At 35.9% G+C, this 26,788-nt stretch overlaps 1 protein-coding gene across 31 annotated transcripts in view; it reads right to left on the bottom strand.

The window, feature by feature from the left end:
• Window positions 1-26,788, bottom strand: part of VPS13B (vacuolar protein sorting 13 homolog B) — an 804,527-nt gene that overhangs the window by 541,440 nt on the left and 236,299 nt on the right. Inside the window, exon 20 of one of the 31 annotated variants that reach the window (XM_061438345.1) lies at window positions 9,717-16,284. The exons of the other annotated variants lie outside the window; for them this stretch is intronic. Coding sequence (XP_061294329.1) covers window positions 16,277-16,284 — 8 coding nt within the window. The 3' untranslated portion in view covers window positions 9,717-16,276. Of the gene's footprint in view, window positions 1-9,716; window positions 16,285-26,788 lie in introns of those variants that run through there. 31 annotated transcript variants of the gene reach the window in all.

The raw sequence follows: 26,788 nt of genomic DNA on the forward strand, positions 1-26,788 counted from the left end.
TTCCTGACCTGCATACAGATTTCTCAGGAGGCAGGTCAGGTGGTCTGGTATTCCCATCTCTTTCAGAATTTTCCACAGTTTATTGTGATCCACACAGTCAAAAGGCTTTGGCATAGTCAATAAAGCAGAAATAGATGTTTTTCTGGAACTCTCTTGCTTTTTCCATGATAGCCCTAGGGTCTATTATAAGCCACCCCTCCCTCACATGTTTTTAATACTGGAATACAGTGTGACATATAAGAGTTAAATAATAAGAGTAAGCAAATATTTATTAAATGCCTCCTAGTATTGGCATTATTCCAATATTTTGGCCAACTGATGTGAAAAACCGACTCATTGGAAAAGACCCTGAGGCTGGGAACGATATAAGGCGGGAGGAGAAGGGGACGACAGAGGATGAGAATGCTGGATGGCATGACCAATGCAATGGACATGAGTTTGAGCAGGCTCCGGGAGTTGGTGATGGACAGGGAAGCCTAGTGTGCTGCAGTCCATGGGGTCGCAAGGAGTTGGACACGACAGAGTGACTGAATTGACTGACTAGTATTGGAAAGTAACGTGCTAAGTCAGACAGAAACAGTCCCATCCCACATGAAGCACAGGTCAGGTACCTAAAATATATTGTTTTATCCACTTAATAACTCCATAAGATATTATCTTCCCAGTATTTTAGAAAGGGATCTGAGACTATAAGAGGTTAACTAACTGGCCCAAAAAACAAAGTCCAAAGAAGAAGGATTTAGAATGAAATCCAAGGCTGTGACTTCCACCTGTAACCCATGATCTTTGTTCCATATTCAGTAGATTCATTATGAGGGTTGTGGAAAAGCCGGCTAAAAACTCAAAAAAATAAAAAATAAAAAAACTAAGATCAAAGCATCCAGTCCCACCACTTCAAGGGAAACAAAAGGGGAAAAGATGGAAGTTGTGACAGATTTCTTCCTTTAGGGTTCTAAAATCACTGCAGAAGGTGACTGCAGTCATGAAATTTAAAGATGCTTGCTTCTTGGCAGGGAAGCTATGACAAACCCAGACAGTGTCTTAAAAAGCAAAGACATCACTTTACCAACAAAGGTCTGTCTAGTCAAAGCTATAGTTTTTCTAGTAGTCATGTATGGATGTGAGAGTTGGACCATAAATAAGGCAGAGTGCCAAAGAACTGATGCTTCTGAACTGTGGTGCTGGAAGGGAGTCCCTTGGACAGAAAGGAGATCTAATCAGTCAATCTTAAAAGAAATAAACCCTGAAGATTTATTGGAAGGACTGATAGCTGAAGCTCTTATACTTCGGCCACCTGATGCTAACAGCCCAATCATTGGAAAAGACCCTGATGCTGAGAAAGATTGAAGGCAGAAGGAGAAGAGGGTGACAGAGGATGAGATGGTTGGATGGCATCATGGATTCAATGGACATGAACTTGGGGAAATGCCCAGAGATGGTAAAGGACATGGTGGCCTGGCATGCTACAGCACACAGGGTCACAAAGAGTTGGATACACCTAGTAACTCAGAGGTAAAGCATCTGCAATGCAGAAGACCTGGGTTCGATCCCTGGGTTGGGAAGGTCCGCTGGAGGAAGAAATGGCAGCCCACTCCAGTATTCTTGCCTGGAAAATCCCATGGACGACGGAGCCTGATAGGCTACCGTCCATGGGGTTGCAAAGAGTCAGACACGACTGAGTGACTTCACTTTCAGTAACTGAACAACAATAAACATCCTCTAGGGGCATTTTTGGAAATTATTGTTTCCAGCTGTCACAATGATTAGGAGATACCACCTGACATTTGGCATCAACCAAGACATCAAAGTTGTTGAACACTCAAAACAGTCTCTTGTACAACAAAGAATGATCTCACATTCCATAACAATTTTAAAGTGTCCTGACAGTCATGTGAGTGAAAAAATCTAGTCATAATTATTTGAACCTAGAATGTCTTTTACATTTAACATACAGGAGCTTTCACACCTACTTTAATGAATCTGAAAGGTCCAGTAATTTAACTATCAGGAATACAGAAGAAAAATTATGAATCATTGAGAATTTGACCAAGAAGTGTTTGCCATTTCAGAAAAATCACTTCACCCATGGCTATCCCACTGGACTACTAGCAATTTATCAATATACAGGCAAGCAAAGTGTATAACTGTGCTGATGTAATGCATGTGGCAGGCTAAGTGTCTTAACCTGAGCAATTTGTGCCTTCTAGTCTAGTTACACTCTAAATACTGAAGAAATTACTTTCCTTTCATTTTCCCATTCCTACAACTATGGCATTATATTGATTTCTCCATAAGTTACCAGCTTAAAAATATACCTTAACTATGAATTTTATATCAACACAGTAAAGAGGCATCAGAAAATACATGCTATCAAAAGAAGCATGAGATTTCGGTGCTAAGAACCACTACTATCATTGTGCCCCTAACAACGGTACTAACTGTGCCATATCCTTGGCCTAAAAATAATACAATTGAAACCACCTTAATTATAAGATTCACCTCTACTCATGAAGACTTTCACACAAGTTATTCTCAATGGCAGAATATTTTCTTGTATTGAACTAAAGTACCTTATTTAACATTTAAATATGTTTACTATTTTCTCTGTTCTAAAATAAGATCTGGGTAGGACAAGAATAGCTCAATAAAAGCACCATATCTGATCAGATCAGATCAGTCACTCAGTCGTGTCCGGCTCTTTGCGACCCCATGAATCACAGCACGCCAGGCCTCCCTGTCCATCACCAAGTCCCGGAGTTCACCCAGAGTCACATCCATCAAGTCAGTGATGCCATGCAGCCACCTCATCCTCTGTTGTCCCCTTCTCCTCTTGCCCCCAGTCCCTCCCAGCATCAGAGTCTTTTCCAATGAGTCAACTCTTCGCATGAGGTGGCCAAAGTACTGGAGTTTCAGCTTTAGCATCATTCCCTCCAAAGAAATCCCAGGCCTGATCTCCTTCAGAATGGACTGGTTGGATCTCCTTGCAGTCCAAGGGACTCTCAAGAGTCTTCTCCAACACCACAGTTCAAAAGCATCAATTCTTCGGCGCTCAGCCTTCTTCACAGTCCAACTCTCAAATACATACATGACCACAGGAAAAACCATAGCCTTGACTAGACGAACCTATATTTTATCAGTGGAATGTGTTTATCAGTCTCCCTCTTTCATTTACCATATTTCCCAGTATGTTGTGTTCAAAGACTATCTATTCATAGAATGGTAATTCCACAGTATTCCTATTCAATACAGTATATCATGAACTGAAGAATCAATCAACCACTGTATAAATGCTTTCTACTCACAATAAATTTTTATTGAGTATAGAGGTGTAAATATTACTCCCATCCAATATAAAAATTCACAAAAAAAATGCTCAGTTTGCACAGGTAGTAAATTAGAGAAAGCATACAATGGAACTGGCTTACTATTTGAATTTTTTTTTTAAAGTCAAGGTTTAAAACGTTAACTGTGAATTAAGGTTTTCCAAGGATCCCATACTTTTCTAACCAAAGTACAAATAGTTGTTTGGAAACACATATTAATCTACAGGAAACAGACATCCTCTACTAGTTATGGACTTTAGAGAGATGACTTTGGTGCATACACCTAAATTCAGGACAAAACTTTAAAAGAATAAGTTCAATAATTTTTGCCCTATTGCAAATCTTTATTAATAGTAAACAAATCCTCCAATATCTCTTACCTCAAAAATAAGAATGGGATGCCACTGGTTAAATAATAATTGAATGGCCCAGCTTCTCTAGACCTTTTACTAAATTTCACATCAAGGGTGCTCACTAAATAATCTTGCGAGGTACAGCACTGGTAAACTGCCAGATCTGGGACAATATTCAAAGAGATCTCAGACAAATACAAACCTTAGGGAATTTGAATCATGAACTGATATTCACACAGATTTGCAGTATGGACTCACATTATCAAGAAAGTCCAGAAATTTCACAAGCAGATATTTAACTTGTAGTTCAAGTTGCAGTGCCCCTATACGGGCAGCAGAAGCAAGCAGATAATTTCTCTGACAGCCTTTGACCTCAACTCAGGCTATGAGCAACTGTAAGATATCATTAACTATACAAGGACTCCTAATTTCATAGATATTAAAGTATGAAAAATCACAAAACCAATAATAATTGAGATAGCACACAGATTTTTCAGAATTAAAAAAAAACTAAATTATACTTAGGGAACAGAACAAAAGGAACTACCTATCTCAAAATTCAGAGATTTTTTTCAAAGAAGAAAAAGACAAAGTTCTAGTTAGGGAATTACAGTTTCCTGTTCACAAACTGAAAGCAGCTTTTTTTTTAATGATAAGGAAAACGTTTATATTTTAAAAGAATGATACTGAAAGCACCTCTTTCTTAAGGAGTATTTACAATAAGAAGGGAGGTCTCAAACCTCTTTGCTTTTACACCTGTCAGTAAAATTATATTAACTACATAAGCTACAAAGCCCAAGGACAGTAATCTGTAACAGTTTTTAAAAGAACACAACTAACTGAAAGTTAATATTTTAAAACACAATTTAAAAGGAAGTTTAGAGCTTAATCTCATTATCTCTGAAGTTAAATAAGCATACGTGAAAGTCATTCAGTCATGTCCAACTCTTCGCAACCCCATAGACTGTAGCCAGCCAGGTTCCTCTTTCCATGGGATTCTCCAGGCAAGATACTGGAATGGGTAGCCACTCCCTTCTCCAGGGGATCTTCCCGACCCAGGGATCAAAACTGGGTCTCCTGTATTACAGTCAGATTCTTTACTGTCTATAAACATCTATACACACACACACACATAAGGATACATATATATGTATGTGTATACCTATATAAAGATACTGAAAACATACATGAAACCCTAAATTATTGCCATTTTTTATCACAGAAGATTAGTGACAGGTGAATTTTTGTGTGCCTTTCAGTGCTAATCAGATTTAGATTCACAATTTTATCAGTACTGAACCCATTATTACCAACTTGACAGATGCATGAGAGAGTGTACTTTGACTCATGTACTTGTTTAATTGAGTTAATTAATCACAGCCTAACCAAAATATCTCAGACAGACCTCACACAGCATTCAAAGTGTAGCTTGAAATCTAACCCACCCTCCCTTTTCTTTAAACTGGCTCAGGGGATGAAGTCAATAAATTGTCAATTAATAACATACTTGCTTTGATGATTCTTCAGTAATTTACTGTCATCCCACTTCATAAATTTTTTTAGTAAAAGTTGTGGGATTTCAAGAAAGATAACTCTTCCATGGGAAAACTCAGTTTAACAGTTTTCTGCTGCCAAAAAGCCAATAAGACAAACTAGCTGATAATCCTCCCACACTACACCGTGTGGGTATAACCACTCAACCAGTGAAAGTTTAATTTGTTCCACCAAGGGCACAGAAAACCACTCAGATTTGTTCACTAAACCGGTATCAACATTAGTCTCTAGCTTTTCGTTAAGGGCAGGTTGAACTAGGTTATTCATATTCATACTCAAAAATATATACTTTTGTACCTAGTAGTATCAGTACAATAAACATAAATGGTATCCCACTTTCAGAGTCCAGGTGTTCCACTGTTTATACGCTTTACAACTTCTAATGGGAATTCACTGCTACTCACAACCAGTCTCCTTCAAACAGCATTCTCCTTGCACTTAAAAGCCAGATACCCCTACATAATAATTAAAGACATATAAACCCCTAACATGTTGGCCTTTCTGGCACTCGAGATATCACTTTTACCTCCTATCCCCATAGTACTGACCTCCGTGTGTGCAGATTCTAAGCCTCTTATCCACTCTCAGGAAAAACTCCCTAACTGACATAAATTTACCCTGGCCACACATTTCTCTCACTTCTTGTCCTGTGAATAACAGATCCATGTTTCATGCCCTCCAAGGGCGAGTCCTCCTAATCAATTTGTCAGACTCCCTTAAATAGCTCAATGAATCCACTTCACATTTATGATAATAAATATGTAAACTATGGGGGAAATGTGTACTTCTGGTCATCTAATAAAACAAAAATAAACAACATTAATTAAAAGTTATGAATTATAAGTAGATGAAAGGTACTTTTTGACAGAGTGACTAGTAGTAACAAGAAAAATGGTAACACCAAATAGTTATAGCCAAAGTGGTAAATAAATAAGACAAACTAACAGAATGACTGATTTCAAAGGGGCAGAAGCGTTGGGTTCAGTCCATTTTTGCCTCCTGAGAATAATTACTAGGAATTAATCTCATTATCTTCCATTAAAGACGAGTTTACCATGCAAATGTTACCAAGGACTTGGTTCTCATTCAAATTCATTTATTAATTCAACAAACTTTTATTAACCACTAACCATTTGCCTAAAACCAAACATTAAGCATTCACAGATATAAAGAAACAGTCCTTGTATTTGAGCTATTATAATTCAATGGAAAATGCCGACAAAAATTAATCATCATAATTTTTGATAAATGGTTTAACAAAATTTCCTAAGGGGTTACAGAATGTGGGGGTGGGGGAAAGCAAACATGAAAGGGCACCTAACTTGTCTTGGAAGGTAAACCTGGGAATGAATTTTTAATTGTAGTAATGCTTTAACTGGAGAGTGGACAGCAGCAAACCATGGTGCTTCCTATGCCCTGAAAACTACACACAAATGAAGATGGTAAGGGAGAACGGCATGTTCATGGAATTCAAAATAGTTCCACACAGTGTAGTGAAAACATTACCTAAGAACAAATCTGTATATTTGGCTAAGAAGTCTGTCCTTTACCAGAAAGATATGAGAAAGTCACTGAAGGGGTATTTTAAAAAGAAGGGAAAGGATCAGATCTGTCTTACAGAAAAGTTTTATAGAAAAGTCATGAAAAACTGATTATTGCCCAAACAGGAAACATCGGAAATGAAGGAAGGGAAAAGTTTAGGGCAATTACTAGGTTTCTGACTGGACTGGTAATACTACCATTCACTGGTTACGGTGCAGGGTTGGAGTAAAACAGTGAATTTAAAGTGAATTGGAAGGGCTGAGTATAATATGCTTGTAAATTATTCAAGAGAAAATGTTTCACAGATAACCAAAAATTCATCTGCTGATCAGGGAAAATGTTGGTACTCCAAACAGTAGGGAGCAGCATAAATTTAAGAGTTTCCTTTACGGAAATGATTATAATTATCTAATGCTAGACACATAATATTAATTCATTTTACACACGGGATACAAAGTTTTATTTCACGAAAAAAAAAATTGAACTTAATTAAAATTTTCCTTCTTATACCTAAATATCTTTTCACAGGCAAGTAATTTCTGATTAACTAGAAAATAAATACTAGTTTATTTCTGTTTGGGGAATTCTAGTCACAAACTTTTACCATGACAATGATAACCACTGAAGTTTGTATGTGACAAATCTTACTCTAAAATAGTTTCCCCACTTGAAATCACTTAATCTTGTGACAACCCTGCAACACCAACACTATTATTATCTCCGTGTTACCAATGAGGAAACAAAGTTACTGAAGAATTCAAAAACTTGCTCACGATCACAGAGATGGTATGCAACAGGATCAGGAATCAGTCTGATTTCAAAGCCCATGCTTTTAACTACTATACAATCTATCATTATGCTGTCATAAATTACTCTAATAAATTAGGATCATGGAAACATTAAAATTTATTCAGAAGTTGTAGAAAATTACAGATAGACCAAAAATAACTAGATTTGAGTGTAAATGAAAAAGCAGCTCTCCTTAGTGAGACATCTGTTGTATAAATTTCTTTTCAGGCACTGAGGCACACTCGGCACTAAAGTGGTCGCAAACAAGAAACAAGCACTCTAAAGCTCCATGGAATGTGGAGCTATGCGCAGAATTCTGCAGCTGCTTCGAAATCCTTCTACTACTGGAATTTCGCTTTTGGATTCCTGATCCTGGAATGCACTGGCCTTTAAAATACTTGAAACAGATTTTTCTTAATGCCACCTCAATTCCTTCAATGGTGGCATCACTATAGAAAAAAACATGTAGTTATAAAGTTAAAACACAGTATGAGTTATGGGGTAGTCTGCACCTTGTCAGAAATATGGCCCACTGCCTCTAGCATCGATTTTGCAAAATAATGACGCTTTAGGTCTTCTCTTTCTCAACTGGTTTCAAACAACAAAGTAAGACCTTTTCATAATGTTAATTACCGTATTTTACTGGTATTCAGCATTAAAATATCAATCAGTTCAGTTCAGTCGCTCAGTCATGTCCGACTCCTTGCGACCCCATGAATCCCAGCACGCCAGACCTCCCTGTCCATCAACAACACCCGGAGTTCACTCAAACTCACGTCCATCGAGTCAGTGATGCCATCCAGCCATCTCATCCTCTGTCGTCCCCTTCTCCTCTTGCCCCCAATCCCTCCCAGCATCAGAGTCTTTTCCAATGAGTCAACTCTTCACATGAGGTGGCCAAAGTACTTGAGTTTCAGCTTTAGCATCATTCCCTCCAAAGAAATCCCAGGATTGATCTCCTTTAGGATGGACTGGTCAGATCTCCTTGCAGTCTAAGGGACTCTCAAGAGTCTTCTCCAACACCACAGTTCAAAAGCATCAATTCTTCGGCACTCAGCCTTCTTCATAGTCCATACATGATGAAAGGAAAAACCACAGCCTTGACTAGATGAACCTTTGTTGGCAAAGTAATGTCTCTGCTTTTGAATATGCTATCTAGGTTGGTCATAACTTTCCTTCCAAGGAGTAAGCGTCTTTTAATCTCATGGCTGCAGTCACCATCTGCAGTGATTTTGGAGCCCAGAAAAATAAAGTCTGACATTGTTTCCACTGTTTCCCCATCTATTTCCCATGAAGTGATGGGACCGGATGCCATGATCTTCATTTTCTGAATGCTGCGCTTTAAGCCAACTTTTTCACTCTCCACTTTCACCTTCATCAAGAGGTTTTTTAGTTCCTCTTCACATTCTGCCATAAGGATGATGTCATCTGCATATCTGAGGTTATTGATATTTCTCCCGGCAATCTTGATTCCAGCTGGTGCTTCTTCCAGTCCAGCGTTTCTCATGACGTACTCTGCATAGAAGTTAAATAAGCAGGGTGACAATATACAGCCTTGACGTACTCCTTTTCCTATTTGGAACCAGTCTGTTGTTCCACGTCCAGTTCTAACTGTTGCTTCCTGACCTGAATATAAATTTCTCAAGAGGCAGATCAGGTGGTCTGGTATTCCCATCTCTTGAAGAATTTTCCACAGTTGATTGTGATCCACACAGTCAAAGGCTTTGGCATAGTCAATAAAGCAGAAATAGATGTTTTCTGGAACTCTCTTGCTTTTTTCATGATCCAGCGGATGTTGGCAATTTGATCTCTGGTTCCTCTGCCGTTTCTAAAACCAGCTTGAACATCAGGAAGTTCACAGTTCGCACATTGCTGAAGCCTGGCTTGGAGAATTTTAAGCATTACTTTACTAGCGTGTGAGATGAGTCCAATTGTGTAGTAGTTCGAGCATTCATTGGCATTGCCTTTCTTTGGGATTGGAATGAAAACGGACCTTTTCCAGTCCTGTGGCCACTGCTGAGTTTTCCAAATTTGCTGGCATATTGAGGGCAGCACTTTCACAGCATCATCTTTCAGGATTTGGAATAGCTCAACTGGAATTCCATCACCTCCACTAGCTTTGTTCATAGTGATGCTTTCTAAGGCCCACTTGACTTCACATTCCAGGATGTCTGGCTCTAGGTCAGTGATCACACCATCATGATTATCTGGGTTGTGAAGATCTTTTTTGTACAGTTCTTCTGTGTATTCTTGTCATCTCTTCTTAATATCTTCTGCTTCTGTTAGGTCCATACCATTTCTGTCCTTTATCGAGCCCATTTGGTATCTCTGATTGTCTTGAAGAGATCTCTAGTCTTTCCCATTCTGTTGTTTTCCTCTATTTCTTTCTGCATATCAATATTGATATGCTAATCTGAAGTCCTACAGATTACTACAGATTACTAGAGATTGCCCTAGTAACCTAGCTGTAGAGAATAAAGTAATGGCCAAATGAGTCTAGTAATAGACAGAAAATTCATTATCTTGAAACTTCCTGATGATGACTGGATAGCAGTCTTAGTGTAGCAAAAAATCTAGAAGGCCCTGTATAAGCGATAAACACCCAATAAAGACACAGCTGAGACTGGAACCCAGCTCTAGAATAACACAGGCAAGCTCTCTTGAATAGGTTAAGTAAAGTAAAAGAAATATAAGTAAGCGAACACAGAAAAAAAAGACCCCATCGTATTTCCCAATAAAAGCCCTTTCATCATTAACACCAAGAATGGTAGAAACAAACCAATAATGATCTGGAAACCTATACTGTACTCTTAACCAAACAAATATTACAGTTGGTCACAGACCGATCAGGGGGTACAACAACAAATTTAAGCTACAATTCATTGGGTTAAGAAAGATCCAAAGAGATTTCAAGGAGTGTTTTTGTTTTGTTTTTTAGAATACAGAAGACAACCCACACAGCAACCTTACCATGCTCCAGTTGCATACTATTTCAGTATTTACTCTACAACCAACACTTTGCTTAGAAGTTTTTTTTTTTTTTCTAAATTGACAAGTTATTTTTCAAATGTTGACATAAAATTATTTAGAATAAGCAAGCTACTATTTATCAAAGAACAAATTAATGCTGCATGTGTTATTCACGTAGGTATAACCAAAGATAAAGCCCAGGAACTACTTCAGAACTGGAAATAAGAGAAGGGCATAGGAAACAAACAACAGTATATGAACTGATACCATGCTGGGGGCAGTGCTGCAAAACTGCTCCCTCTTGGGACTTTCCTGGTGGTCCAATGATTAAGACTCTGCACTTCCAATGCAGGGAGTGCAGGTTTGATCTCTAGTCAGGGAACTAAGATCCCACATGCTGTGCGTTGTGGCCAAAAGCAAACAACATACACACACACAAAAAAAACAAGTAACTGCTCACCTTTGGCTAAACACACATATGCACACAAATACAGGTTTGTTAAAAGGGGTTTAAATAAAAAACAGCCATAGAGAAAGATATCAAGATATGTTTAAAAAGAAGATTCAAAGATTCAGAAAAACAAACAACTCAAATTTTGTAGATAAAACTTTTCTTTGAAGCATGTGCTACTTCCAGACAAGTAGGATACAGTTACAGAAGCATGTCTTGAAACAGAGCAAAGCAGGATCTCCCTGGTGGTCCAGTGGTTAAGAATCCGCCTGCCAAGGCAGGAGACATGGTTTCAGATCCCTGGCCTGGAAGATCCCACATGCCATGGAGCAGCTAAGTCTGTGGGCTGCAGCTACTAAAGCCCAAGCAGCTCTAGAGCCTGTGCTCCGCAACAAGAGAAGACACCGCAACGAGAAGCCTGCTAACCACAACGGAGAGGAGGCCCTCCTCCCCACAACTAGAGAAAGCCACCTTGCAGCAGCGATAACCACAGCCAAAAATTAAAGAATTAAAAAAAAAAAAAAAAAAAAGGCAAAGCAAACTACTTAGCTCATGTTAACTACAGATTGATTTTTTTTTTAATATCCATATAATGATAGTTACTATGAGTATGTGTAAAATGTTCTCATTATTTCACTGGCATAATACCTGTAAATATAGGATCATCAATTGTTAGTCAATGGAGATGATATCTTATATAAACACTTTTTAAGGGTGAGAAATACTTTTAACAGACCAACTTAAAAAAGAAACTGGTTAAACATGGCAACATTAATATTATCTATAGTTTATTAACTAGTCACATGCTACCTTCCTTAATTTTACTTCCATCTGTTCAATAGTGTCATAACATGCTAAGTTTGTAAGAATATAATTTTACTGTCCTCTGAAAATCCTGAAATAAATAATAAAAATAATATTAATTAGCAAATACACTTGGTTTATGACATCAACGATGACCTCTTTAAAGGGATGTCTCTGTACAGTGGACAATCCACAGAAAACTATTCAGTGCCTGGTGTTGCAATCACGTAATGGATTAAGACACATTCAAAGTGATATCACATGATTTATACAAAGATAAGGTTCCATAGTTAAAATGCAAGTAACAGCTTCAAAGTTATAGATCCATTTCTTCCTTCATGTAACAATCTTGTCTTGGCCTATCCTTTATCATTCCATGTTTTCTAAAATTGTTCTCCTAACTAGACACCAGATGGTAGTAAAATGATGACAAATAAGAAGTTCTAATAATTAGTTGTTTTGTTTATAAGTAATTCTGATTTAAAATAGAACCATATCCTGCATTTTAGGAAATATATATAAAAATTCTGCACATGAATGGATCGAATATATAAAACTTACCCAGAATAGCAATATGTTGAGCATATTTTGTGAATCATGGAGACAAAAACATTGCAGGATTCATTTAAAATAAACAAGTAATATCTATCATGTCATCTAAAATATTTCAGATATTTAGTAATTGGAGTATATGTGATAAGTTTGAGCAAAATAAAATCATCTATGTGTTAGAGTTCTGTAAATTTTAAATACACTGTACTTAAACACGATCTTTTAAGTTACAAACTTCGGAGGTTGACATCAGAGGCTATCATCATTAAAAGTAATGAATAAAGCTGGTCAGTAATTACACTGATCACATCTCCATGAAAACCAAAAACCTAGTAGATGACAATGGAGCTCAACATTTTCCAGCTGCTGAGAGTAAAGGCTTTCAACATTTGGATATATGCAGGCATCTTATTTTCCCAGGATTTCAAAGTCCACATGCAGGCTGCTGTTCAGCTATTATAAATGAGTAATTCAAGTAGGGCATGACTGCTTCTTGTATTAACTTGATAAAGATGTTTCACTCCAAATGCATCAACAGTTGTGTTAAGTCATCCCTTTCACAGGCTGACTAAGGCTTACTTATGCTATGGCTTGTTAACAATGCACAGAATTAAAAATTTTATTAACTTCTGTTATTTCTTTTTCTAAAGTTAAAAATGAAGTTCTACTTAATATTAATAATTAACTTCAAGCAAGGCCACATAAACTAAATACAATCTAATGATCCAAATATTTAATTTTTAAAAAGTGTCTTAGGAAACAAAAGCAGTAATAGCAAGTATTACAAATATTTCATATTGTATAATCACACTGTAAAATTTGAAAATTTTAAATACAATTTTGATTCTAGTTATCTGAATATACTGAAACACTTTAGAAGAAAAACTCCATTACCATAAATATATAACGTACACTTTTAAATAAACTTTAACAAAAATATACTTTTAAACTTTATAAAAATACGGATTTATACTCATAAAAATTGTCATTCCATCACTAAGTCGTGCCCATCTCTTTTTGTGACCCCAATGGACTGTAGCCTGCCAGGCTCCTCTGTCCACGATTTTTCCAGGCAAGAATACTAGAGTGGGTTGCCATTTCCTTTTCCAGGGAATCTTCCCGACCCAAGGATCAAACCCACGTCTCCTGCATTGGCAGGCAGATTCCTTATCCATGAGCCACTGGGGAAGCCGACTTATAATAATTACCAAACATTTAAAGTAAAACAATGTAGGAACTGAAAGTATTTGCAATGTTTAAACAGTAACAATTTTCAACTCATATGTAATCTTCTATCATTCCAGGTTTCAATATCTGTCCTTATTTGAGAAAACTTTCCTAGTATCATCCAATCCTCCTTCCCATTCAAATTAATCTCTGCCATCTATTTTCAGATAGATGTAGTTTTCTCCCAATCAATTATAGTATCTGTTAAGCTTGTTTTCTAGAATTAGTTATAGGTGTATATTATTCAATGGGGACTGGTATCTAATACATTTTTATACCACCCTTTAGCAGTTTCATGCATGTAGGTAACAGCCAATAAATGAAATTAAGCAGAATGAAATGAGCTGACTAATCAATTTTGAGGGATCTGCATTCTTCCCTACTCTTTGCTCTTGGTGTAATGGGTAAGTGTATGAGTTCTAGAGATGGACTGCTTCGGTTCTACTTAAAATGCTTACCAAAATATCTGGTGCATGAGAAGAACCAGAAAAATATTACTATAATACCAAATGGCTGTGTGTATGTGTGTGTTATTCGCTCAGTAGTGTCAGACTCTTTGCGACTCCAAGGACTGTAGTCTGCCAGGTTCCTCTGTCCATGGAATTCTCCAGACAAGAATACTGGAATAGGCTGCCATTTCCTACCCCAGGGATCAATGTTCCCGACCCAAGGATTGAACTCGGGTCTCTTACATCTCCCGCCCTGCAGACCAAATGTCTCTATCACCCAAAAACAAACCTGATTCTCATTTCTTTGGACCTCATTGTAGGGACAGGCATTGTACCTAGCACCCAGCTCTCCAGCTTTTTAAACCAGACACGGGATACTGGCCTACTACACCCTTTCCCTTGGCCATCATATTCAATGATCCATCAACTTCTGCTGATTCCAACACATTACAATCCCATCAATTTGTGAGATTCTATTGACAGTATCAGTTTTTTCACTGCAACATTCTCTTACTGTCCCTGCTTCCTGTCTTTTACTATCATCCATACTACTATGTGGATTTCTAAAGCATAAAGATGATGATAAAAATTTTCGAATGCTCCGTATGGCCTTCAATCCAAAATCTTTACAATGACTTCCGAGGTTTTTCATAACCCGAGGGAGCTTGCTGATCTCAAAAGACATTAATTCTTATCATGCTTCCCCTTCCATTCCAAGCTGATACAGAACTTAACTGCAGTTTCCCCAAACCTGACCCATTTTCTTTCTCCTCCAGCTCATAATTAATGTCTCATCTTGCACTTGACTGATTCCATGAAAGCTTTCCTAACCTCCAGGCATGGGTAAACGGTTTCCCTTTCTACGCCTTCTTTTATGGCAATGTTTAAACCACCTTTTAATTAACTGCTTACCTGTAAGTGTCGCTCATGAACTATAACCTCAAAAGAAATAAAAGGGTTTTTTCAACTTTAGATCCCAAGTTTTGTGCACCAAGTAAATACGTACCTGATTACTTAAATTATATAATAAAAACACCAGACAAGAAGAGTCACCTTTACCTCTTCTACTCTCCAGCTGCTTGACTCTGATGACATCTGACCATCTATATAACAGGCTTGCTTTAATCTTTTCTTCTGGACTAGAAATTACCCGGAAAATCTCTCCTCCTTAAAACATATGTATTCTTCTACAAATACTCAGGTATTGCTTTTCTTTCTCCAGAGCTCCAGATATGTTTCTGATGAGCAGTCATGTTTATTTTTTTAATACAAATTTATTTATTTTAATTGGAGGCTGATTACTTTACAATATTGTATTTGGTTTTGCCATATATTGACATGAATCCGCCACAGGTGTACACGTGTTCCCCATCCTGAACCCCTCTCCCTCGTCCCTCCCCACACCATCCCTCTGGGTCATCCCAGTGCACCAGCTCCAAGCATCCTGCATCATGCATCGAACCTGGACTGGCGATTCGTTTCACATATGATAATATACATGTTTCAATGCCATTCTCCCAAATAATCCCAACCTCGCCCTCTCCCACAGAGTCCAAAAGACTGTTCTATACATCTGTGCCTCATTTGCTGTCTCGCATACAAGGTTATCATTACCATCTTTCTAAATTCCATATATATGCGTTATTATACTGTATTGGTGTTTTTCTTTCTGGCTTACTTCACTCTATATAACAGGCTCCAGTTTCATGCACTTCATTAGAACTGATTCAAATGTATTCTTTTTAATGGCTGGGTAATACTCCATTGTGTATATGTACCACAGCTTTCTTATCCATTCATCTGCTGATGGATATCTAGGTGGCTTCCATATCCTGGCTATTACAAATAGTGCTGCGATGAACACTGGGGTACACGTGTCTCTTTCAATTCCGGTTTCCTCAGTGTGTATGCCCAGCAGTGGGATTGCTAGATCATATGGCGGTTCTATTTCCAGTTTTTTAAGGAATCTCCACGCTGTTCTCCACAGTGGCTGTACTAGTTTCATTCCCACCAACAGTGTAAGAGGGTTCCCTTTTCTCCACACCCTCTCCAGCATTTATTGCTTGTAGACTTTTGGATAGCAGCCATTCTGACTGGCGTGAAATGATACCTCATTGTGGTTTTGATTTGCATTTCTCTGATAATGACTAGCAAACAGAATCCAACAACACATTAAAAAGATCATACATCATGACCAAGTGGGCTTTATTCCAGGGATACAAGGATTCTTCAATATCCGCAAATCAATCAATGTAATACACATTAACAAACTGAAAAATAAAAACCATATGATTATCTCAATAGATGCAGAGAAAGCCTTTGACAAAATTCAACATCCATTTATGATAAAAATCCTCCAGAAAGCAGGAATAGAAGGAACATACCTCAACATAATAAAAGCTATATATGACAAACCCACAGTAAACATTATCTTCAATGGTAAAAAATTGAAAGCATTTCCCCTAAAGGGTGCCCACTCTCACCACTACTATTCAACATAGTTTTGGAAGTTTTGGCCACAGCAATCAGAGAAGAAAAAGAAATAAAAGCAATCCAAATTGGAAAAGAAGAAGTAAAACTCTCACTGTTTGCAGGTGACATGATCCTCTACACAGAAAACCCTAAAGACTCCACCAGAAAATTACTAGAGCTAATCAATGAATATAGTAAAGTTGCAGGATATAAAATCAACACACAGAAATCCCTTGCATTCCTATACACCAATAATGAGAAAACAGAAAGAGAAATTAAGGAAACAATTCCATTCACCATTGCAATGAAAAGAATAAAATGCTTAGGAATATATCTACCTAAAGAAACAAAAGACCTATATATAGAAAACTATAAAACACTGGTGAAAGAAATAAAAGAGGACACTAATAGATGGAGAAATAAACCGTGTTCATGGATTGGAAGAAACAATATAGTGAAAATGAGTATACTACCCAAAGCAGTCTATAGATTCAATGCAATCCCTATAAAGCTGCTGCTGCTGCTGCTGCTGCTAAGTCGCTTCAGTCGTGTCCGACTCTGTGCAACCCCATAGACGGCAGCCCACCAGGCTCCCCGGTCCCTGGGATTCTCCAGGCAAGAACTCTGGAGTGGGTGGCCATTTCCTTCTCCAATGCATGAAAGTGAAAAGTGAAAGTGAAGTCACTCAGTCATGTCCAACCCTCAGCAACCCCATGGACTGCAGCCCACCAGGCTCCTCCATCCATGGTATTTTCCAGGCAAGAGTACTGGAGTGGGGTGCCATTGCCTGCAATCCCTATAAAGCTACCAACAGTATTTTTCACAGAGCTAGAACAAATAAGTTCACAATTTGTATGGAATTACAAAAAACCTCAAATAGCCAAAGCAATCTTGAGAAAGAAGAATGAACTGGAGCAATCAACCTGCCTGACTTCAGGCTCTACTACAAAGCCACAGTCATCAAGACAGTATGGTACTGGCACAAAGACAGAAATATAGATCAATGGAACAAAGTAGAAAGCCCAGAGATAAATCCACACACCTGTGGCCACCTTATCTTTGACAAAGAAGGCAAGAATATACAATGGAGAAAAGACAATCTCTTTAACAAGTGGTGCTGGGAAAACTGGTCAACCACTTGTAAAAGAATGAAACTAGAACACTTTCTAACACCATACACAAAAATAAACTCAAAATGGATTAAAGATCTAAATGTAAGGCCAGAAACTATAAAACTCCTAGAGGAGAACATAGGCAAAACACTCTCCAACATAAATCACAGCAGGATCCTCTATGATCCATCTCCCAGAATACTGGAAATAAAGCAAAAATAAACAAATGGGCCCTAATTAAAATTAAAAGCTTCTGCACAACAAAGGAAACTATAAGCAAGGTGAAAAGACAGTCTTCAGAATGGAAGAAAATAATAGCAAATGAAGCAACTGACAAAGAATTCATCTCAAAAATATACAAGCAACTCCTGCAGCTCAATTCCAAAAAATAAACAACCCAATCAAAAAATGGGCAGAACTAAACAGACATTTCTCCAAAGAAGACATACAGATGGATAACAAACACATGAAAAGATGCTCAACATCACTATCAGAGAAAGCAGTCATGTTCAAAAAAAAAACCAAAAACGGCTATATGATGATCTTTTATCTATTTTGTTTCACTTTTTCTATTTCATATTCAGTGCTCCCATTTCATTAAGTTTATGTTCTCCATCTATTTTTGTTGTTGTTCTTTCTCAAGCCTTTATCAAGTGTAGTACAAAAACTTAAATATGTATAATATATATATTTCAGAAAACTTAAAAAAATATTTGCCTAACTAAAAAAGTTACAGTTTGATTCCACTTGTTTGATTTAGTATAATCAGAATGCTAGATTTCAAATTAAAAAACAGATATGCAACAAGCAACAAAGGTTTACTCTATAGCATAGGCAACTACAGGCAGTATCTTGTAATAAACTATGATGGAAAGTCATTTCAAAAATAATATATGTGTATTTGTATAACCAAATCACCTTGCTGTGCACCTGAAACATTGTAAGTCAACTATACTTCAATAATACAAAAAATAAATAAAATACATTAAAAAACATGTATTCTTCTACCCTGCATTACTGATTATAACAAAATTTTATTTTAAGGATACTTGACAATTAATGATTTAAAGAATATAAAATCAATATTTTAAAACTCTTACCTAATAACTGCTTGTTGTCTACTCTTCCTTCCCTCCTCCTCTCCATTCAGTGACTGCTCATTACCATATTAGAAAGTTTCAGGCCCATCAATTTCCCTTTTTCCCAAAGACAGTTCACCAAGCTCTGTCTGCCTTTCATCAATTAGAACTCATAACTTCAGAAAATTACCAGTCGTGTCTGACTCTTTGAGACCCCATGGACTCTAGCTCACCAGGCTCCTCTGTCTATGGGATTTCCCAGGCAAGAATAGTGGAATGGTTTGCCATTTCCTATTCCAGAGAATCTTCTCAACCCAGGGATTAAACCCACCTCTTCTGCATTCTTTCCAGTGGCAGGTGAATTCTTTCACCACTGAGCCACCTAGGAATCCCTAGAAGTAAACTTAATCATGTCTAATAATCATAAATTATGCTTGAATGAAGAATAAAATTAACTATTTGGAAATGACAGTAAAACAACAAAAAGCAACATTGTTATCAACCTCTAATATCTGTGAAATGCCAGTGAATATCTTTAACTGTCTCTCTAAAAGTATCTTTTTAGTATTCTATTTGCATAAGTCTACTTTTACCTGAAACAGAACAATTATAGATACGAAGATTTTTTTTATTTATTCTTCCATTAAAGTACTACTTTTAGAGTACTCATTTATACTAGTTTTCACTAAAAAAGAGTATTTCAACTTCACTGTGAGTTTAAGAAGAAATTTATTGAGTTGGCCTTGAATTTTAACTATGACAATTCTTTGATCTTATGTGTTCAAATATTCACATCTGTATTCAAATATCCTAACCATTCAAATATTCAAAGAGCTAATTCAGAAGTTCAAGCTTAAATCAAATTTCACTGCAGCGTTTTTGTGTAGAATGATCCCAGATACGGCTGAATAGGAAGACACTTAATAAATACAAAACAAGTTAAAGGAAAAATAAAATCATTTCAAACATTTTAATCACAAGACTGAAACTATTTGAGAAATGGAAATTATGCCCTCTTAAAATCTGTTATTTTATTCAGCTATACACTAACACCCCCCAAAGTATCTATAAAAACTAAGCTGTAAACTCTATATTTTAGGACACACATGTTGTTTTCAAAGTGAAATTCTATTTATATATCAAAGATTGTATATGATTTAATGTGTAAGAATGCTTAATTGTGAGCAAGATAATAATCCATAAAATAGTTGAAAATAAGCATTTTCAAAAAGAAATATTTAAGCATACGGTTGGCAGAAAATACCAAATACTCTTCCTATGACTATAAATATTAATGGGAAATGACTCACAATCCCATAAAACACTGATAATCATTATTAAAAATTAATTTTTGTAATATATGTAAATATATATGTATATACACATATTAAGAGAAAAATTTTTAAACCCAAATTTTATTATATATAGGTTTAACATTTTTCCACATAGCTTTTATTATAAACATTTTTCTATGATATATATTTTCTATTGCTTGATTTCAAAGATGCTCTTCTTTAAATTTATCTTTATAATTTCCCTACTATTGGACAACAAGAAAAATCTGTGATTATTATAAGTAAGCTGATATGATTACGCTTATGTTTTAAATACAAGTCTTTAAGTGCATCTGGGATTACTCCTTTAATGATATAGTCTTTAAAGTATAATTATGACTAATAATCATTTTTAAAGTCCTTAATAACTTTTGCTAAATTGATTTCTGGAGAGTTTGCACAAATTAATAGTCCCACCCCATTTTCATTTAAGTAAAAATGAAATGTAATCATTTAAATGTAAATGAAATGAAATGCCATCTTCCTGTGATGAATTTTTTATTTTCTTTATTGCTATTTATTTATAACTGAGTTCTGCACAACTCTGTCTACTATATTCTTACAAACACTTTCAAAGTATTTCAGAATCCCATCTCTTCAGTGGAAAATATCAGATAAGATGTAATTTTCACATTTGAAGAAAGGCTTCTTATAATTTAGATAATACTGTATAAAACATTTAATTCTTAAAGAAAAAATACAATTGTCCAGTAAAATAAAAATGTCATAATCAAGCAAAGGTTACTTCTGTGAGGTTCAACAACTCCTCTTTCCTCCGTGTTTGTGTGTGTGTGTGTGTGTGTGTGTGTGTGTGTGAAATCATCTTTCTCAATACTTAAAGCAGTATGAGATAGAGAGAAGGTATTCAAATTTTTGTTGTATCAATACTTTGACCAGGAAAGCCTTTTAATAAGTTAGAACACGTTATTTACTTTAAAACCAGATCAAAATATCTTATATATTAACAAAATAAATAAACATAAGGCCTTTTTTAGTTGCAGATACTAACAAAGCACCTGGTTGAAGGGAACTTAATATGACAAGATTTCAAAAGTTAAATTCAAATTAAGGTCTGCAGAATTAGCCCAGAATTCTTCAACAATCAATGTATCCTTTGATGAGAGGAAACTGTTAACTTCATCACTGCCCTCTGCCGGTGGTATTATTTTCCTTTACTTTTTCTTCCATGTACTGAATATTTGCTTCACAAAATTACTTCTGACCTGCCTCTATACTTAAACAGTCTCAGCTAAAAATAGCCTAGCCATCTGGAATTCCATAAGGCTTATAGGGAAAAAATTGTGTTTCAATGAAGAGCTCTGCATTGTTCGGAGTACACCTTCAGAGTTTATCTGAGGCTGATTTTAGAGGGACTCTGTACCTATCATTGCCTTTGAGTTCTCTTACAAATCTCTAAATGATAGATTACTGATAGCAATGCAAAAGAATTATTCACTACAAATGCAAATAAATTCTGTCAGGTAGAAATACAAATGACCTCCCTCCCTCACTGCAGAAGGAGCCTGTTTTGTGTCCTTTCCAAATTTATTACAGTAGTAATGATCTAGAAATGTCTTTTTATAAACTCTTCTTTGATCTAGTTGTAACACCTGACTGGTTCTCTCATTGACAATGATGTTAATAATCTTTAAAATTCATTCATTTTATACCTATATGAGATAATAATCTTTAACATTTGTCCATTTTATATCTATCTATATATATATATATGAGAGACAAGATTTCACTTTTTAAAAACATTCTTTAACAGGGTGAAGCCAGACTAAATTTTCCCCCCACAGATCAATTTAGAAATAAAATGATGTGGACCTGAAGACAAAAAGATTATATCAAAAGGCAAAAATCATTTCCTTAGGACAAGTCTGTATTTACCAAATACTTATATGTACTTGTTATGATCCTGACCAGTTTCATGCGGAAAGAATCCTATAAAGAATTATGCCTGTTTGCCCTGTGATATGGTGCTGCTTAGAAGGAGGTTATTACTAGGAAGAGAGGAGACACAGAGAGAAGAAAGAAGAGGAGGAATGAGGATAGAAGTTAGAAGAAGGTGAAATTAAAATAAAACAATCTTAGATAAGTGATTAAATTCTTAACACATTAATGGACAACTATCATCATTTATTTACAAAATGAATTAACTGCGTAAGGATGATTGCTGTGAATACTGTGCTGACAGAACAGATGCAAAAGCTATCTCTGGAATCAAGTTTCTTCTAGAAGGGATACAACAATTAGGGGAAGAAGCAAGTAGCAAAAAGTGATAGGTAATTTACTCCTGCTTTGTAAATCAACTCGTAGTGGTTCATTAAGGCTTCTACATCTCATTTGACCAATATGACAGCTACTATACAGCTAACTTCAAAATCTACACAGAACACATAAAAATAAAAACTCGTTTTGCAGACATCATTATCTAAAATATAAAAATAAACTGAAGTAATAATGTTAGCTTTTTGATCCATTGAAAATACACAAAACATTATGTATTTTACGTTGAAGTTCCTTAAAGCTCATTACAATGTAAAATACTTCTTATATAATAATTTACAAATGAAGCTATCACTTACTCAGAATACCAGTTTCTTTTTACTACACAAGCAGTAAAAAAAATACAAATTTTTGAATTTGTGCTATAAATAAGGAAAACAACTGGTCACCCACAAGGCTCAAGAGATTCCTTGCATTGCCTTTCTTCCAGAATATGGGACCTTTCAAAGAAGCAAGCAAAGTAATTTCCTGTTGCTATTGAACTGTTTCTGACTCCTACTATTATGCCATCCAGCAGACATTTCAATCTGGAAGAAGGTAGAATCCTGGGACTAGGTAAAGGATCTGCTTGTAGCTTCAGAAACACAGGTTTACACAGTTAACTTGGAGGAAAATTTAAAGTGAACAGGGATCAGCTGACATACAGAGAACATGATAGGAAAGAAAAGGATTCAAGAGAAAAACCATGAGCCTTCAATAAAAATAATGATTAACAAAGATTACTACTTTGGACAGAATAAAGGTAATACTTAGAGTTTGCATTATGTTTTACAATTACAATGGACTTGAAGACAGAGTGTGTAATTTAATGTACATAACAATCCTAACAATCAGATAAAAATACACTCATCTTACAGATGAGAAAGCAATACTCAGGAATTTAATTTGCTCAAAGTAATATAGCTTACAATGGGTAAAGCTGCACTCAAAATATAAGCTGTTTTAGTAAGTCATTCATTCATTTATTCATTGATTTACTCTTGGTGTTTATATGCCTATCTCCTCAACATATCATACATTTCTTTACCGTAGAGATTTTGATGCACTATTTTATTTCTATACGCAGAAAACTTGCAAAAAAATTTGTTGAATGAGTGAATAATTTAACTTAAAAAAATAAAACGTAAAATATGAGTAGTAAAGAAATATGGGAGTTTTCCTTAGCTAAAGATGAATCAACCATAAGACAAACTTCATGATTTGAAAAAGAAAACAAAGTTTTAAATGTATATCTGCTGTAATACAGATAAACATATGATTTATATATGTGCAAAATTCCCTTAATTACTATGCTAGATAGAATTTTTTTTTCTTATACTTAAAAACCTTGGGCTATGTTAATATAAAATGTTTTTTTAAACTTCTGCCCCAAAAGTTATAATGAAAACGCATTTGGCAAAAATTTTATCAAACCTTTCATTGTATATATATGTGTATCTGTGTATCTGTCTAAATGAAAAAAAAAATGCATAATCCTTAGTAGGATAAAAAATTCTCTGTGCTACAAATGCAACATTCTCAAAAGGCTATGTCCTGGTAACTATCATAATCCTTTAAAAATTGTTTATATTCTGATTAAAAATCACCATGCTCCTATATTCCCACAAATAGTTCATATGGTAAAGAAATCAGTAAACTTACTTTTATGCGTAACATCTTTAACATTTGCTCCCCTTTCTGTGCTTGTGATTAAATGTAACATTTTGAAATCCCAAAGTTCTGAGAAAAACATAAATCCTTGTCTCACAGCTGCTGTTTGACTCTGGAAACACATGCATTTTCTTTTCAAGCATCTACCATCAAAACTCCCAAAGGGCTTGGACTGGAGAACACCTGCATCTCTTCATTTAGTTCCAATAACAGAGCCTAAACTCCAAAATTACAAAAATAGACGCTCTGTTCAGCTGTAGTTACATTTTGCCCCTAATTCCCGTGAACAAAAATGCTAGGAGCATGAAATCATTCAGGCAAGCTCTGTCATCAAGAGGATAAGATTTTTTGCACCAGAAGCCCAGTGGGAACATGATAGAAAACTGGCAGCAATCACAGATAAAGTACATAGTAAAGTCCTCGGGGAGCAGAGAGGAAATGTAACAAGATAGATGGGTATAATTTTTACACGTTTATGCCCAAACCACAAATGTGAATTGTCTTTAATTGCTACAATATATAAGCATTCTGACTCATGTATCCTGCCAAAAATACTAAAAATATAACTTCAAGGCAATTTACTTAATTCTACATTATGAGAAGAATTTTTTTGAGCAACAACAAAAAACATTTCTCCCAAATTAAAATTTACAATCCAAAATATACTGTCTTCGTTTTAAAGATTACTTAACAATCCATATCCTAACCAACCAACTAAAAATGGTGAAAGAAGAGTGTGTGTTGTTTGCTGGTATATTTTAATCAGGAAAGAAAACTATATCCCCAATTTAAATATGAGTTTCCAGAGAACAGAATTGTGACTGTCCTTCCAAAAAACTACAAACAAAAGTATATATTTTATGGGTAAAATATAAAATAACTTTTAATACAGGCCAGTCTAGTAAAGATAAAATAATTTCTGAAACTGATTAAAACCAGGGAATAGAAAGTTCAGCTTAAACTATGTTATAAATTAAATGACATTTTAAGGTACAGTTGTTTTAAATGATTTTTTATATATCCTCAAAATCATTTAATTCTGTTTTTCTAGTACTAGAAAGAAATAGTTTTTTTGAGTTTTCTATGTTAAAAGCAAATACAGCATGTTCATCTTATTTGCAAAAGTAACTACAGCCTAATTTTAAAAGATTATCATCTTCCTTAATGGTGAACAAAATCAATTAGATGAAATTTTCTAGGAATAAATGAAATTAATAAATTTATTAACATTACAAAATACAGAACAGTGTCTTAACAGTAGCTTGTGTGAAAAACTCTAATTTCCAGCGGCACAAAAGTTCAAGACAAGTAGTAACTAAATAGAAGTTCATTAATAAATACCTGGAAAATACACCATAATTTGTGCTATGTGAAGGATTGTGTTAAATTTTAAAAGAGACTTTTTCAAACATGGCATGGAAGTATGAAGGCAAATCACATGGAAGTGACTAAATTTATTCTGTTTATCCTGGACTACTCAGTTTAAAAAAAAAAAGTTTTGTGGAACATCTACCATATGCAGGGGAGAAAGAAGGTGCAATTAACCTAGTGCTTAAATTTTCATCATTAAGAGGTATGTAGTGCCATTAACTGGAGAAGGCAAGGGCACCCCACTCCAGTACTCTTGCCTGGAAAATCACATGGACGGAGGAGCCTAGTAGGCTGCAGTCCACGGGGTTGCTAAGAGTTGGACATGACTGAGCGACTTCACTTTCACTTTTCACTTTCATGCACTGGAGAAGAAAATGGCAATCCACTTCAGTGTTCTTGCCTGGAGAATCCCAGGGATGGGGAAGCCTGGTGGACTGCCATCTATGGGGTTGCACAGAGTCGGACACGACTGAAGCAACTTAGCAGCAGCAGCAGTGCCATTAACTGAAAGTGAATGATGTAGTATCAGGTGGGATGAGGGAAACTACACTGAGTTTTGCTTTAAACATGTTAGGCAACAGTAAAATATCTACTGGGCAATGTTCAAGAGGCGGTTAAAATTTGGAGTTTGGCTCTCAAGAGAAAATAAATGGACACAGAGATAAACACATAGGGTTGGCTGCTAAACACACACACACACACACACACACACACACACAGTTGGTTAAATCAAATAAACAGAAGAGGACTGGTCACACTATCAAAAACAACATATACTCAAGATACAAAGGAAAGAAACGCATCTGAGGAAGGAAATGAAGATGGTTCAGTAAGGAGAACCAACAGACTATATTGCACTAGTGTCAAGAATTGTGAACTATAATGAATGACGTGGAAGACAGGAGACTCCTGAGTCAGACAAAGGACTATATTACTCATGGCCCAGCAAGCAGCATGAGTATCAACATATATATTTATATAAGTTCCTTTTGCCCTCCAGTTTCACAGAGAAACAACAAAGATGTATCCGGGTAGATGACTTCACATGCAGTGGAATGCATTATAAGAAATGAATCCTGTACCTGAAACTAATTCAACACTGTAAATCAACAGTACTTCAAATAAAAAAAGGAGAAATGAACCCTGTGTTGAGGAACCAAATCTTTTATAATGGGCAGTAAGCAGGCACTCCATTGGCTCCAGAGGGACACTGGATCTATCTCCCAATACTGTTCACTATACAAATATCCTTTAAAAGCTAGTCCAGAATAAAGAGCAGTCATTGTCGCCATTCACAGTATGTACAAAAAAGCAAAAGATATCAGGTGTTATAACTTCTGAGGGCCAAGAGAGATGAAGGTTTCAATGGAAAAGGTATGATCATACATAAATGCCAATGAAACATAAGATAATAAGTTCTGTCAGGTATATATAGGGTTGATTCCCAGGTGGCTCAATGGTAAA

The sequence above is a fragment of the Bos javanicus genome, chromosome 14 (assembly GCF_032452875.1).
Source record: "Bos javanicus breed banteng chromosome 14, ARS-OSU_banteng_1.0, whole genome shotgun sequence".
NCBI classification, from domain to species: Eukaryota; Metazoa; Chordata; class Mammalia; order Artiodactyla; family Bovidae; genus Bos; species Bos javanicus.